The sequence below is a fragment of the Gouania willdenowi genome, chromosome 4 (genome assembly GCF_900634775.1).
Source record: "Gouania willdenowi chromosome 4, fGouWil2.1, whole genome shotgun sequence".
Classification (NCBI taxonomy): domain Eukaryota; kingdom Metazoa; phylum Chordata; class Actinopteri; order Blenniiformes; family Gobiesocidae; genus Gouania; species Gouania willdenowi.
Genome location: NC_041047.1, coordinates 7,733,498 through 7,745,649, shown reverse-complemented (window position 1 = coordinate 7,745,649; position 12,152 = coordinate 7,733,498). Strand labels below are relative to the sequence as shown.

Below are 12,152 nucleotides of genomic sequence, written 5' to 3'. Positions count from 1 at the left end.
GACCTGTAGATAAGGGTTGTAAGGATACACTCAACCAACGATTTGATTCAAATCTGGATTATTTTTATTTTTTAAAGAAACTCCGATCAAAGATTGAGATGTAATGATGCACTTTTAACTCTTTTCAATTTGAATACACAAAGATAATATTTTGGAGAAAAAATATATTTTCTTCTTATTACCTTCTTACGAACTGTTTGAACCAAAATAAACTGCACATTTCTTCATTTATCACCGTGCAAAGTTAAACAAACATATTTTAAAAAAAGCATATGAAATACAAGAAACATTTTCATATCATAAATACAGTAAAAGAATAGGTGACTTTTTTTTTAGTGCAGCTTATGTTCCTGGCTTGGAATGTATATTTTCTGCGCGTGCGTGCGTGTTGCTTTGTGCCGACAGTTCAGGCTTAATATCGATCCCTATACCACGGGCTTGAGTCGGGTTCGACGGTTGGGCAGTAAATCATGTGACGTTCTTTGATCAGCGCGAGAAAGATGCATAAATGGAAGCAGACTTGCCTCGGATCATTTGTGCGTGCTCACAGATGTGTATTAGTGTTGGCTTGAAATGGGTTCAGGTTTAAAAAGACATTTGGTTCGGATGAGTTCGGGCCGTGTTCTGTCAGCCTCAGGCTGGGTCGGGTTTTTTTTTTTTTTTTGCTCTGATTAATACAGTCGCAGCACCCACTATTGTTTAAGCAGAATACTGAAGCATATACTGTGCTGTATCGATTTTAATCTCCCTTATTTGTATCAATTTTTAGCCAATTTAGTATATATCCTTACATCCATACATGTAGATGATTTTATGCATTATAATGCTGTGCGTCCTGTGCAGAGCTGTGGTGATTTTTCCTCACTATTTGATGATTGATTCTCCAGTGGGTCATTATTTCAGACAGCCACACAAACAGCTTAGCTTACATTCTTTTAGGGCTGCAGGGAAACCAGAATACACAGGGGAAGCCCCACAGACTCATTCCTCAGAGCGGCAATGAGTCGAGTTTATATATTGCACATTATTGCACAATCCTTCAAAAATAAAGCTTTTTATCAGTACGCAGTCATCGGTGATGGAAGTCATTTCCCTGTAAAAACAGTTTTTGATGTGTTTTGTGGGAATTATTCATTGGAATTAACCAGAATTTGGTAGTTGATTTAAATATTTATTTCATTTCCAAACAGAACATTTAAAAATGATACAGTTGGAAAACATATAATTTCTACGAGGGTTGCAAAATTTTGAGTATTTTAAAGTTGGAAACTTTCCATGCGAATTAATGGAGGAAAAACTGGGAGTTTATTTTTCCAAATTTCCAGTTATTTCCCAAAAAAATGCTGTGGAAATTTACTGCAAATGTTCTGCACATTTGTAACCGTAACGGTGAAATAGTAAGAAGGTTTACTATGTTGTATATTTATGAGAAGATCCTGGTGTATGCAGCGTCTTGCAGTCCATAAAACGTGGATTGCTGAGTTTGCATGTTATCATACGGCTGCATCATGCACCTTTTTTTTCCAGACTAAGAAATTGTCCGTCAATGCAAGAAGGATGAACATCACGCTGAGGCTCCTCCCAGTGACCTTCACCAAGAGCCGAGAAAACTCCACCATCTTCATCTCAAAGTAAGATGTTACCTAGACATGTGTCCAATCCATACTGACGACTTTATTTGTTTCATCTGTAAAGTTTACACATCATCCCTTGTGAGGTTTCTACCAAAGCTACATTTGTGTTGTTTACCGCTGTATTAACTTTTTTAGTAAGTCAGCAGCACCAACTAACGAATACTCGGTGCGTTTCGAAATTCCCTTACAGTCGTAGCCATGGCGATGAGCCTCAATATCAACATGTTTTGTAAACCACTTTCTATAAATGAAAACATCAAACATGTCTGTTTTATAGTGTTTTTGGGGGTCACACTGGCATCAGTAGTGAATGAGAACAACTGTTGTCATCACACACACTCCTTACTGCTGTCTGAAGCTTATAATTTTTCTACTGATTCACCTGCTGCTGCAGCAGAAGTCGCCTCTGATGGGTGATGTCGTGCTTTGCCACAGGATGGCACTCTTGCGATGCAGTATCTCCTGCTGTTTGTGAGGTCTCATCTAGATGCAATGCACATTATATTCCCAGTTCAATGACTGGTTAAGTAGCTGCTGTTCTCACACACTACAGTACCATCATATATGATCAGGGCTGTGAGTAGACCAGTCTTATATTAAAGGGGTCTTATATGAGTAGATACCTCATACAAAAACACACAGTATTTTTTATCAAGTATTATTTAAAAGAAGTGAGAAAATTATTCTTGTGGTGTTGTTGAGCACATTTTACAGATATACAAAGATTTTAGCAATTTATTGAAGAACACTTAATTGTCAAATAAATGTACTTCAAAACATTTGTTCATGTCATATTTGGAACCAAAATGTTGATGATGATGAGACACATCTTCAACAAAACAATTTGGGTCACTTCTAAATCTATTTTGGCCGTCAGGTGACAAAACGTGATAAAATAGCAATCAAAATTATTGTGACTTTGGGAAAAATTATCGGTCAAGTTTGTCCATAACATTGTCAATATACACGGCAGATTATTATTGAAGGTCTCAAAATCCTCCCAGTCCAATCTCAAGCTCATAAAATAATACTTTGAGCAAGAAGAAAGGATTATTACATGAATTAACATTGACTAAAATGGAAACCAATCAGCTCTGGTGGCGTGGCGGAGACGTAACGCAGTGGACACGCATCCAGTGGAAATTGGGGGTCCCTTCTCATATATCATACAGTTGTATGATATCCAATTTTTTTCCCAGTACTGACCACAGACCTATGAATCATGCTCTTGTGACACAGTAGCATGATGTCGTCGTCGGTCAATGTAGGTGAGAAGATATCGGGAGGGAGGAGTTCAGAAGGCGAAACCTTCTTGAAAACTATTTTAAAGGATGAAAAGAGATAATTGTTTGTGAACCTTAGGATCACAGCTCAGCGTTGAGATTAGATGCACCACTTTTACCCCCAGAGTTCTACTTATACGTCTAATAATGTTATGTTTCATTGTAGATGGTTCAGTCGGCTTCACACGTCAGCTGTTTGAGGTGTGTACATGGATACATGTGACATTCCCACATGTGCACTGGCAAAGGAGACAAAAATCCCAACGCTTTTGTTGCTCTCATATCTGTAGAGAAATCCATCCCTCGCTTCACAGCGTTCTGTTGTTTAGTCTGCTGCATCCCACCACGTCGTTCTCTGAGGAGTTTTCAGAAAAACCTCAACAGTGTCTCTTTCAGAGAGCAGAAAATGGGATGCAGTGAAATGTGTGCTGTAAATAAGAAAGGCAGCAGGATGGAGGGTGCGCGACAGAACGACGTAGCGAGTGTGAAATATAAGAAGCAGATGTGTGCAGCTGCTTAGTGACATTCATGCTACGCTCCTGCACTTCCAGTGATGGATCATTACTGGCACACGGCCGGCTAGAAGCCTTTCACGCTGTTGCTACATGTGAGCGTATGTGCTGAAATGTGAATTAGTGAGCATGATCCAATACGATCGGGGCTTTTTTTTTTATTAATGCAGTCAAAATGCTTTTCAGCTACTTTCTTTCTTTCTTCCTCCTCCTGTCAGTGACTACAGGCTGCCTCCCAGTCCAGCCTTTGGAGGCTGAATAATGGCTGACATTTGGCAGAACATTGCGAGTAGTTTTGAATGGGTGGGTTTGGGTTTTCTCCAGCCTCAGCCTTAGTCTCCCAGACACCTGTAAATGCACAGGGTGACACTCAATAGACTCAACTGAACATTCTTCTGTAATAACTCCAGATGATCAGTATCAGTGAGCTAATGAGTACTGGTGACCAGTTTATCTTATTCCAACACACAGACCATCTGTCTCCCTTAACCCAGTTCTCGAGACCAGGCCTATTTCTGCTCAAGTTTAAAAGACCAATAAAGCAGTTTTACACACGAAATTGTGAAAAGTCATTCAGAAACTTTGAGTATTTGTAGATTTTGACTATTCAGACTAATATTAATGTCTCTGTGACAGATGAAATGTGATAAGTGGGTTGTTTTTGTAATCCACTGAAAAGTCAAAGTAAATGTGCATAATTACAGAGGATATAAACAATATTAGGGTTGTCATGATACAACTTCTTCACTTCCAATACGATACTGATTTTGCAGCTTTTTGAGTATTGGCCAATACCGATGCGATATCAGAGTGCATTATACATACTTTAGTCACTTGTTTTGTATTATGGAATGTTAGAAAAGGCTTCAAATTACTTTAACAGAGAACAAAAGTAGGACCCTATAAAATCCATTTTATTTTTTCCAAATTCCATGTTTTCTACATTATTTTTTTTTTTTTTAATTGATCATTTTTTGCAGAAAATATTTGTTTTTAATCCCTGTGAGGAAAAACATTTAATAATAATTAAAAAAAAAAAAGAAAATAAAATAAAACCATAATTAAACTCACATAAAAATTTCATTTAAAACCATGTGTAAGCTACAATTCACAGGTAGATATAAGTTGACTGCATCTTTTTAATTATTCATAATCACATCACATGTGATCATTAATCAGCATTCATGTCAAACAATTTCCCCTCAGGGATCAATGGTTTACTGAATCTCAGCAGGTTTATTGACTTAATTTAAATTATCCTGATGACATCATTCCAGACCATAACAATAAATGGACACAAGGATGCATCAGTTATTTCACCACTAGTCACCAGAGTGTTTGACAGTATTAGAAGCTATCAAGTTATCATTAACCCACAATGTTTCAGACTCTACAATCCCTGGCATTGATGTAATAAATACAACCAAAACATACATGAACTGGGCTGAGATGTTTTGGTTTACAATGATTAAATACATTACTAGGCCTACATAAGTTTTAATATTTGTATAGAAAGTACCTACAGGATTAATTTACAAATAAACATATTCTACGAATGCTCAAACATTGTGCTCTTATCTTTTACACATTTAATGAGAACAAATTATTCTTTAACAAACACAGTGATCCACTTTCAAGCCATTAGCATTTATACTGTGTGTGTGTGTGTATATATATATATAATGTATCATCATCATATCAGTTCTTGGCTGATTTGTGTCCTTTTCATAATGAGGTGTTGGCGTCGCTGTGTGAAAAGGCTTCTGTGTCCCGATGCGGTTTGTGGTATTCTGCGTGTGTTTAATTCTCGTAGGACTGGCTTCACTCACAGACTCGGTTTGTGTTCAAAGTGTTGGTTTCATGTGCACGTTTTTACCCAACTCCCCTTGTGTTTGGCATTGGTTTTTCCAACTTTTGTCCATGAACAAAGAATGATGCCAGACTGGTGATAAGTGTGTGTGTGTTTTTTTTTTAACTTATAAATTAATAAACTAGGGACCAGCTTTCTATTTCTTTGTTGAGCAAGAGGTTCACATCTTCACATTGAAAACGCCAACCTCTGTTTTTTACTCCTGGATGTTAAATACTCACCGGTAATGCTGTGCGATGTAACGATATATATCGTAGTGCAATATAAAAACGTCTACTGTACGATATTACCCTCTATCATCTATATTGCAAATTTAATGAGCGTTAAGTGTTTAATTTAAAGTGACAAAGATGCAGAAAATTGATACTATGGTATGCGGAGGTGAAATGCTGCTATTTTCTGCCAGATTGGCTCCCCCGAAGCGACCAGAATCATCAATTAGTTTGGTTACAAACTGTGTCACTACAGTCAATAGGACGTTCCCAAGCAAAATAGCTGCAAACATTTCACAAATGGAAGTGTTCATTTATCTCCGTGCGCTGCTCTAAAAGGACTTTTAAAGAATATAATCTAGCCAAACCTCTACTATTATATATGATCTTTTATGGAGCTTGCAAGTAAAATTCACTACAGGTACAGTTGGTTTTTCCGCCCCCTGGTGGTGTTTCCGCATACAAATTTACAAATCAGAACACATTTGACAACTGTATATGTAGTAGAAGTCACTTCATTGGGAAGATTCCTAAAGGAGAAGCACCATTTATTTTGGGATTTTTTTTAGTTTATTTTTATATATCATGAATAGCAAATCCATTAATTTCATGTAATTTTAAGGAAGAAATACTATATCGGGAATAGGCTTCACACCGATCTGATCGGCTATATTGGGTCGGCCGATGTTTTGCATTTCATGCAATTAACGTGATCGGCTGTAATGTCTTAATTTTTGCCGATCTGATTAATGACGTCATTGTCGTGATGAAACTTTCTGTAGATGCTCCCATTGCATTGTTTTATCTGTTTAATTTACGTGACGCGACTTTATTTCACTCACATTTGTGCACAAAGGTGAAAACCTATGAGCAACGGCCAAAATGGCTCTGAAAGCGGGGGCCGCGTCAGCTGTTAGTCTGTGTTTGTACGTGTGCGTGCACTTGTTTTGTTTATTATACATGTTAAAGGCGAGAGTTCTAGATGGGAGCGATGCGCTTCCATTTACTTTCGCTTTCATACCGGACACTTCTGTCCGTTTCAGGGTGGTGGTGGACACAGAAGCACGTGTGTGTGTGAGCACCCCACACCCTGCTGTGCACCTGTGAATATGGACTATAAGCAACAGCGGGTTTTGCGATGCCACAGTCCGTAAATTTGTATTTGCTCCTAATGCTAATGCTAATGGAGGCTTCACGTAGTTCTAATGTGGTCTGCCTTCACAGCTTCATCTCCAACGCTCTTGTAGTTGTTTCACAGCAGTCATTGAGTATGACATGGGACTCTGGTTTAATTCGACGGCTGCAACGTTTATTTTGCAAATCACACGCTCCCTCACTCCAAACACTGGTCGAGCGACCAGAGTAATCATTCGTAGTTAAAGGGCCACGCACCCACACACACACACATACTGACAACAAATGTTATGATCATATCCTGCATGGATTTTCTTCAACTCTTCCACTCTCTCACTGTCACAAGGCTGCGTTTAGGTCCCGAAACATGAATCTGTATCAGGTACTGAAGGAATTTGGTCGGTACCTAAGAAAAACAACCTGAATTCATATGATCGTATTGGCGATTGGTTTTTTTAAGCTCACTGATTGTTGATCGCGCTAAAAATCCTGATCGTGTAAAGCCAAATCGGGATATATATCATTATCAAGATACTGTATAAATCTACCTATATCAGGGATGCCCAACCCTGGTCCTCAAGGGCCCCTATCCAGCATGTTTTAGATGTTTCCCTCTTCCAACACACCTGATTCAAAGGATTAACTCATCATCAAGCTCTGCAGAAGCCTGATAACGATCCTGGTCATTTCAATCAGGTGTGTTGGACGAGGGAAACATCTAAAACATGCTGGATAGGGGCTCTTGAGGACCAGGGTTGGGCACCTCTGACCTATATCATGATAAAAAATGTTCTCCATATGGCCCACCTATGAAGAATGGACAGGTTTAGTATGTGATTCTGTACATAAAGGTCAACTGTATGGGTAGCACTGAGTAAAGCATGAGATGTTACTTTGTGTGAACATGTGGGAACACCTTTGCTATAAAACTGCAAAGCTAAGCTCATGGAAAAAAGGAGTCTCGCCACTTCTTCCAAACCCATTAATGACCAACACCACATTATTGCAGTTTCAAAATTGATGTCATGACGGTTGCATATGATAAATGAAAGCAGAGTAAAGCACGTTTCACCCGTGATTTCCTCGTGGGGGAGCAGAACTCCTCACTTCACGCTCATGAGCTTGGCTTCCCAGAGCTTACGTTTGAAATGAAACGATACTAGTAGCAGCTGTTTTAGTGAGCTGTTTTATTAGACTTCAGCAGACAGTCTCTTGGCTCGATGCAGCATGATTACCAGAGCTGATGCAGAGCAGAGTCAGTGTTCATAGTCACCTACAGCAAAACCTCCCAGCTATTTCATCAGTAGAACAAACAGTCATTACTCCTGACCCTGAGATTATATTCACATTCAAATTGGAGACTGATGTTAGAACTTGTACCAGAAAGACACAACACGCTATGTGTGATAGGATTTCTAATAGTTGGATATCGGTTTCATATTTTTGTTCAGGAAACATCTAAGGAAACAACCCGATATAACTGAGTCAAATTAATCAAGATCAGTTAATTATGAATCGAGATATGAATTTCTGAAATTTTGACAGTGGTGAGAAATAAGGATTTTTCTATTATTTAAACTGATCCAGAATCAGTATATTGATCCGGACCCCCTCCAAAATGTTATGGAATTTAAATCTTATCTAATTTCAACTCGTGTATAAATATCAAATCTATGAACTTGAATAGAAATATTATTAATTTTTTATTTTGTGAGAGCTTCATTTTAATGTAAACACATTTACACATATTGTTAGTGTCTGGTGCTACAGTTATTTAAACATGCTGATGTGCTAACCTAGTGCAGAATATCTAACATACAATAGGCAATAACTTGTACAACCCACCAGCAGCAGGTACAGCATGATATCAGAAGCAGTTCCACCACACATTGTTCATGGTTGCACGGCAACGCAAACTCTTCCAGTGGATTCTTCTTTGGTGGTGTTCAGTGGCTACTTCTTTCTGTCGGTGGACTGGGTATTTAATTTAAGACTTTGAAGGATTCCAGGAGAATCGGAAAGTTAGCCCTGGGACCAATCGATACTCGATGCCCAATCCTAATGATCGGCTTTCCTTCGTGTCACCTTTAGGTTTGTTTTTGAAAAATAATCCTTTGATGCAGGAACCGCCCAGCGTCTAATGTCGTCGATACACAACACAGTGGTACGCAGCCAACAGAAAACAACAGCAATTAATGTAACAATGATTGTGTCGATATAACGTCAAACCTTTGTACTGGTGCACACTCAGAACAAGTCTGACTTATGTGTATGACAAAATGACCCCTGACGTCATCATCACCAGTTTGCAATTGTCAAAGGTTATAATATCCAAGCACTAATGATCAGCATCTAGACAGATTTTTGTCCAAAAAAAGGATCAACAAATAATCAAAAATATGGCTCCCTATGTTTTTTTCTCTATAATATGTTTCTAATTATCTGATAAACATCAAACCTCTCGGATTTTTCCGTCTGGCCAGAATGTGATCATGGCTCAGAAAATATGTCATGAGGCAACATTATTTCTTCAAATCCTGAGCTTAAGCTCCTACACTGAGATGATTTGTTTCTTCACCTGCAGTCGTGAATTCTTCATGTCTGATTTCATACACCATTGACTCCACTCCAACCCAACACAGCAAACTTCTCGCCACCGAAACATCTGCTTGGAAATGTGGGATACATGTTCTCACATGTAGCACTAGTATTTTTGTTGGGTCCGTCCAATCTCTGATCCTATTAGATTGATTTCAGCTCCTTCTGCCAGACCACGAGTCGGACTCCTTGCTTTCCTTAGCGTTGATGGCAAAAGCAACACCAGTCATTTACCTAATCACAAGCTCGTGTCCCTGGTAATGAATTCATCCATCTTTCCCCACGGCCTGTTTTCTTTTTCTATTTAGCTCACTAACTGATGCAGACATTTCCCAGTCTACAGTGTTTAATAATGAATTCAATTGCATTTCAGCACGTCCATGTTAAAAGGCAAAACATGCTGTTGATGAGAAAATAGATGTGCACTGGGTGTGATCACGGGAGAGCATTTTTGTACAACATGAGAAATTAAGATCATCTTATTTTAACAGGTAATTTAGTAACTAAATAAAAGGCTATTAATGCAACTATTGATACGCCTGGGACCATTTCCATTTGATCTGTTATGGAAACAACATTCAGTGTTTCTGATTATTTTCTTACCCAGACATCCTAACTTTACTTAGGCTATCGCCCCCTGCAGGGCATAGGCCATCGACGAGTTTCCTGCAATTTATATAATCCTGGGCTCGCCTTCCAATTTCAGACTAACTCATTCCTAATCCCTGAACCTCGCTTTCTAGAACCCTTCTCCAACTATTCCTCTTTTCATTCTCCCATTTGGGATCCAGATAAGAGCCTGCCGTTTGATGTTGTTTGCAGGCTTCTGTAATGCATGGCCTTTCCATCCCCCACTTCACAGTCTTACGAATGGTGGGGAGGTTTGCGTGTCCCAGTGACTCCTAGAGCTATATCGGCTGGAGCTGTATTCTCCCGTTAGGACTACCCATGCCGAACAGGTCGAAGGGTGATCCCCAAATTCCCCATTCGTGAGGTTGGGCTAGGGTTAACAACCATTTACCGTAAAAAGTAGATGTTGCAGAGTCAACGAAGAGTAACTTCCAACAACCGGGCCTGGGCGAGGTAGGGTCTTCATCACAAAGATTAATGACGCGACAGGGTTAAAGCCAATGTACTACTGACACCCAGGAAGACCCCCAGAATAGCAAAATGAAATGCCAAGAAAAGAGTAGCTAGTGCATTGGTTCCCAAACTTTTTCTGCTGCGCCCCCCTTTTAAGAATGGAAAAACTTGCAGGGCCCCTCTATCGCGACAAAAAAAGGTTGATGGAAAGTTAAAAATTCAAATTTGATTAAAAAAATGTTTATTTTAATATTTTAAAACAGTAATAACGCTCAGTGCAAAAAACGCGTTTTCTTTTTTTTAAGCTCAAGGTTCAGCAAGACCATTCTAGTCTCTGCCCCCCACCAGCTGTCATGATGACATGTCAACCCTAGGTGGCGCACCACAGTTTGTGAACCACTGACCTAGGGAGTGACAGGGCGTGCCTGTGAGTAAAAGTCCCGCAATGAGTGCAAGCCTGTGATTGGCTATCTGTAGTAATCTATATTGGCTGTGTAAAAAAAGAAAACAAAAAAGGTTTTCAAAAACATTGACAGTTCAAGATATGTATATATTTTTTGTGCCTAGTAATTGTTTGAGGTTGAAACAATAGCTCACAGCTCTTTATATATATATATATATATATATATATATATATATATATATATATATACGTTAAATACTGTAAATAATGTTAATCCACTTTTTACACACCAATCTAAAAACAACCACCAAATGGCGATACTTTTTTAATTCTCATTTTTTTACAGTATTTTTGAAAGAGTTTGATATTTTGAACAGGACCATACCAGGTGAGGTAAGAGGCAACACTTTTTCTATAAAGGTAATTATCTTTCTAAAGAAATCCCCGAAAAAACATTCCTGCATAACTACTTGGTCTTTTCACCTCGGTTTTCTCCTCCCACTCACTGTTATTCAGTAACTCCCACATAGTGGGAGCTGAATATTTTAGAAAAATTCTGATATTCAAAGCAGTCATCCTCGACTGTCTGGAACTTCTATTTTAAATCATTTTTTTCCTGCTCTTCCCTCCTTTCTTTTCTTCCCAGCAATGCATGTTGTTCTCTATCCCAGGTATGCATTGTGGTCTTGCCCAAAATGATTGCATGAATTACTGGCCAAGCTCAGTTTCCATTGAAAGACATATTTTCCATAAGGTGTAATGTCAGAATAATGGCCTCACACCTGGTGCTCCACCTCTTTTTACTCGCACGCACAAACATATGCATACCTGCACACAGATGGGCATGAACACGCTGACGAAACTCAGACAAAAGTGGGAATATGCGGGAATTTGTCTGGCAAACAAATTAGAATTTTATCGCATGCTGTGTGGTGACCTTAGAGAGTTCTTCTTCCATGCACTCAGTCATGTTTCTTTCCCTTGTACCTTTTAAAAAAAACTGCCTTTTTTTTGTGAGTTATGGTGCTGTTAGTGCGCCATATTGAAGTCTCATTGTGATACTTACTGCCACCCACTGAAAGCAATGAAAGCTGCTGGACACACTTTTGTTTTTTTTAAAAGATCAATAAATCAAAGATGATCTGCTCAAAAAAAAAAGATTGAAAAGATTTAAAATTGCTGTTCAAAAATGTATTTTCATTTCCACCGTAAACATTCTCCTACTGACGTGTCGAAAACTTTGGCGCATTGCATCTTGGGATGTGGATTCCCTTAAACGGATGCATAGAAGTGTTTTAACTTCATTCTTACTGTGATTTATTGTGTTTTTGTCAGACAAGGAGGAAGGTGATTGGTTGAACACTCTTTGATCCCAGTATTCCCTGTGATATCACCTCAGCCCCGAAATAAACATTCACCATTG

The 12,152-nt window shown here is 38.8% G+C and overlaps 1 protein-coding gene across 1 annotated transcript in view; it reads left to right on the top strand.

Moving 5' to 3' along the window:
- Positions 1 to 12,152, top strand: part of znhit6 (zinc finger HIT-type containing 6) — a 34,473-nt gene that overhangs the window by 5,921 nt on the left and 16,400 nt on the right. The window contains exon 5 of the mRNA XM_028443837.1: positions 1,528 to 1,631. Within this exon, the coding sequence (XP_028299638.1) occupies positions 1,528 to 1,631 (104 nt within the window). The remainder of the gene's footprint in view (positions 1 to 1,527; positions 1,632 to 12,152) is intronic.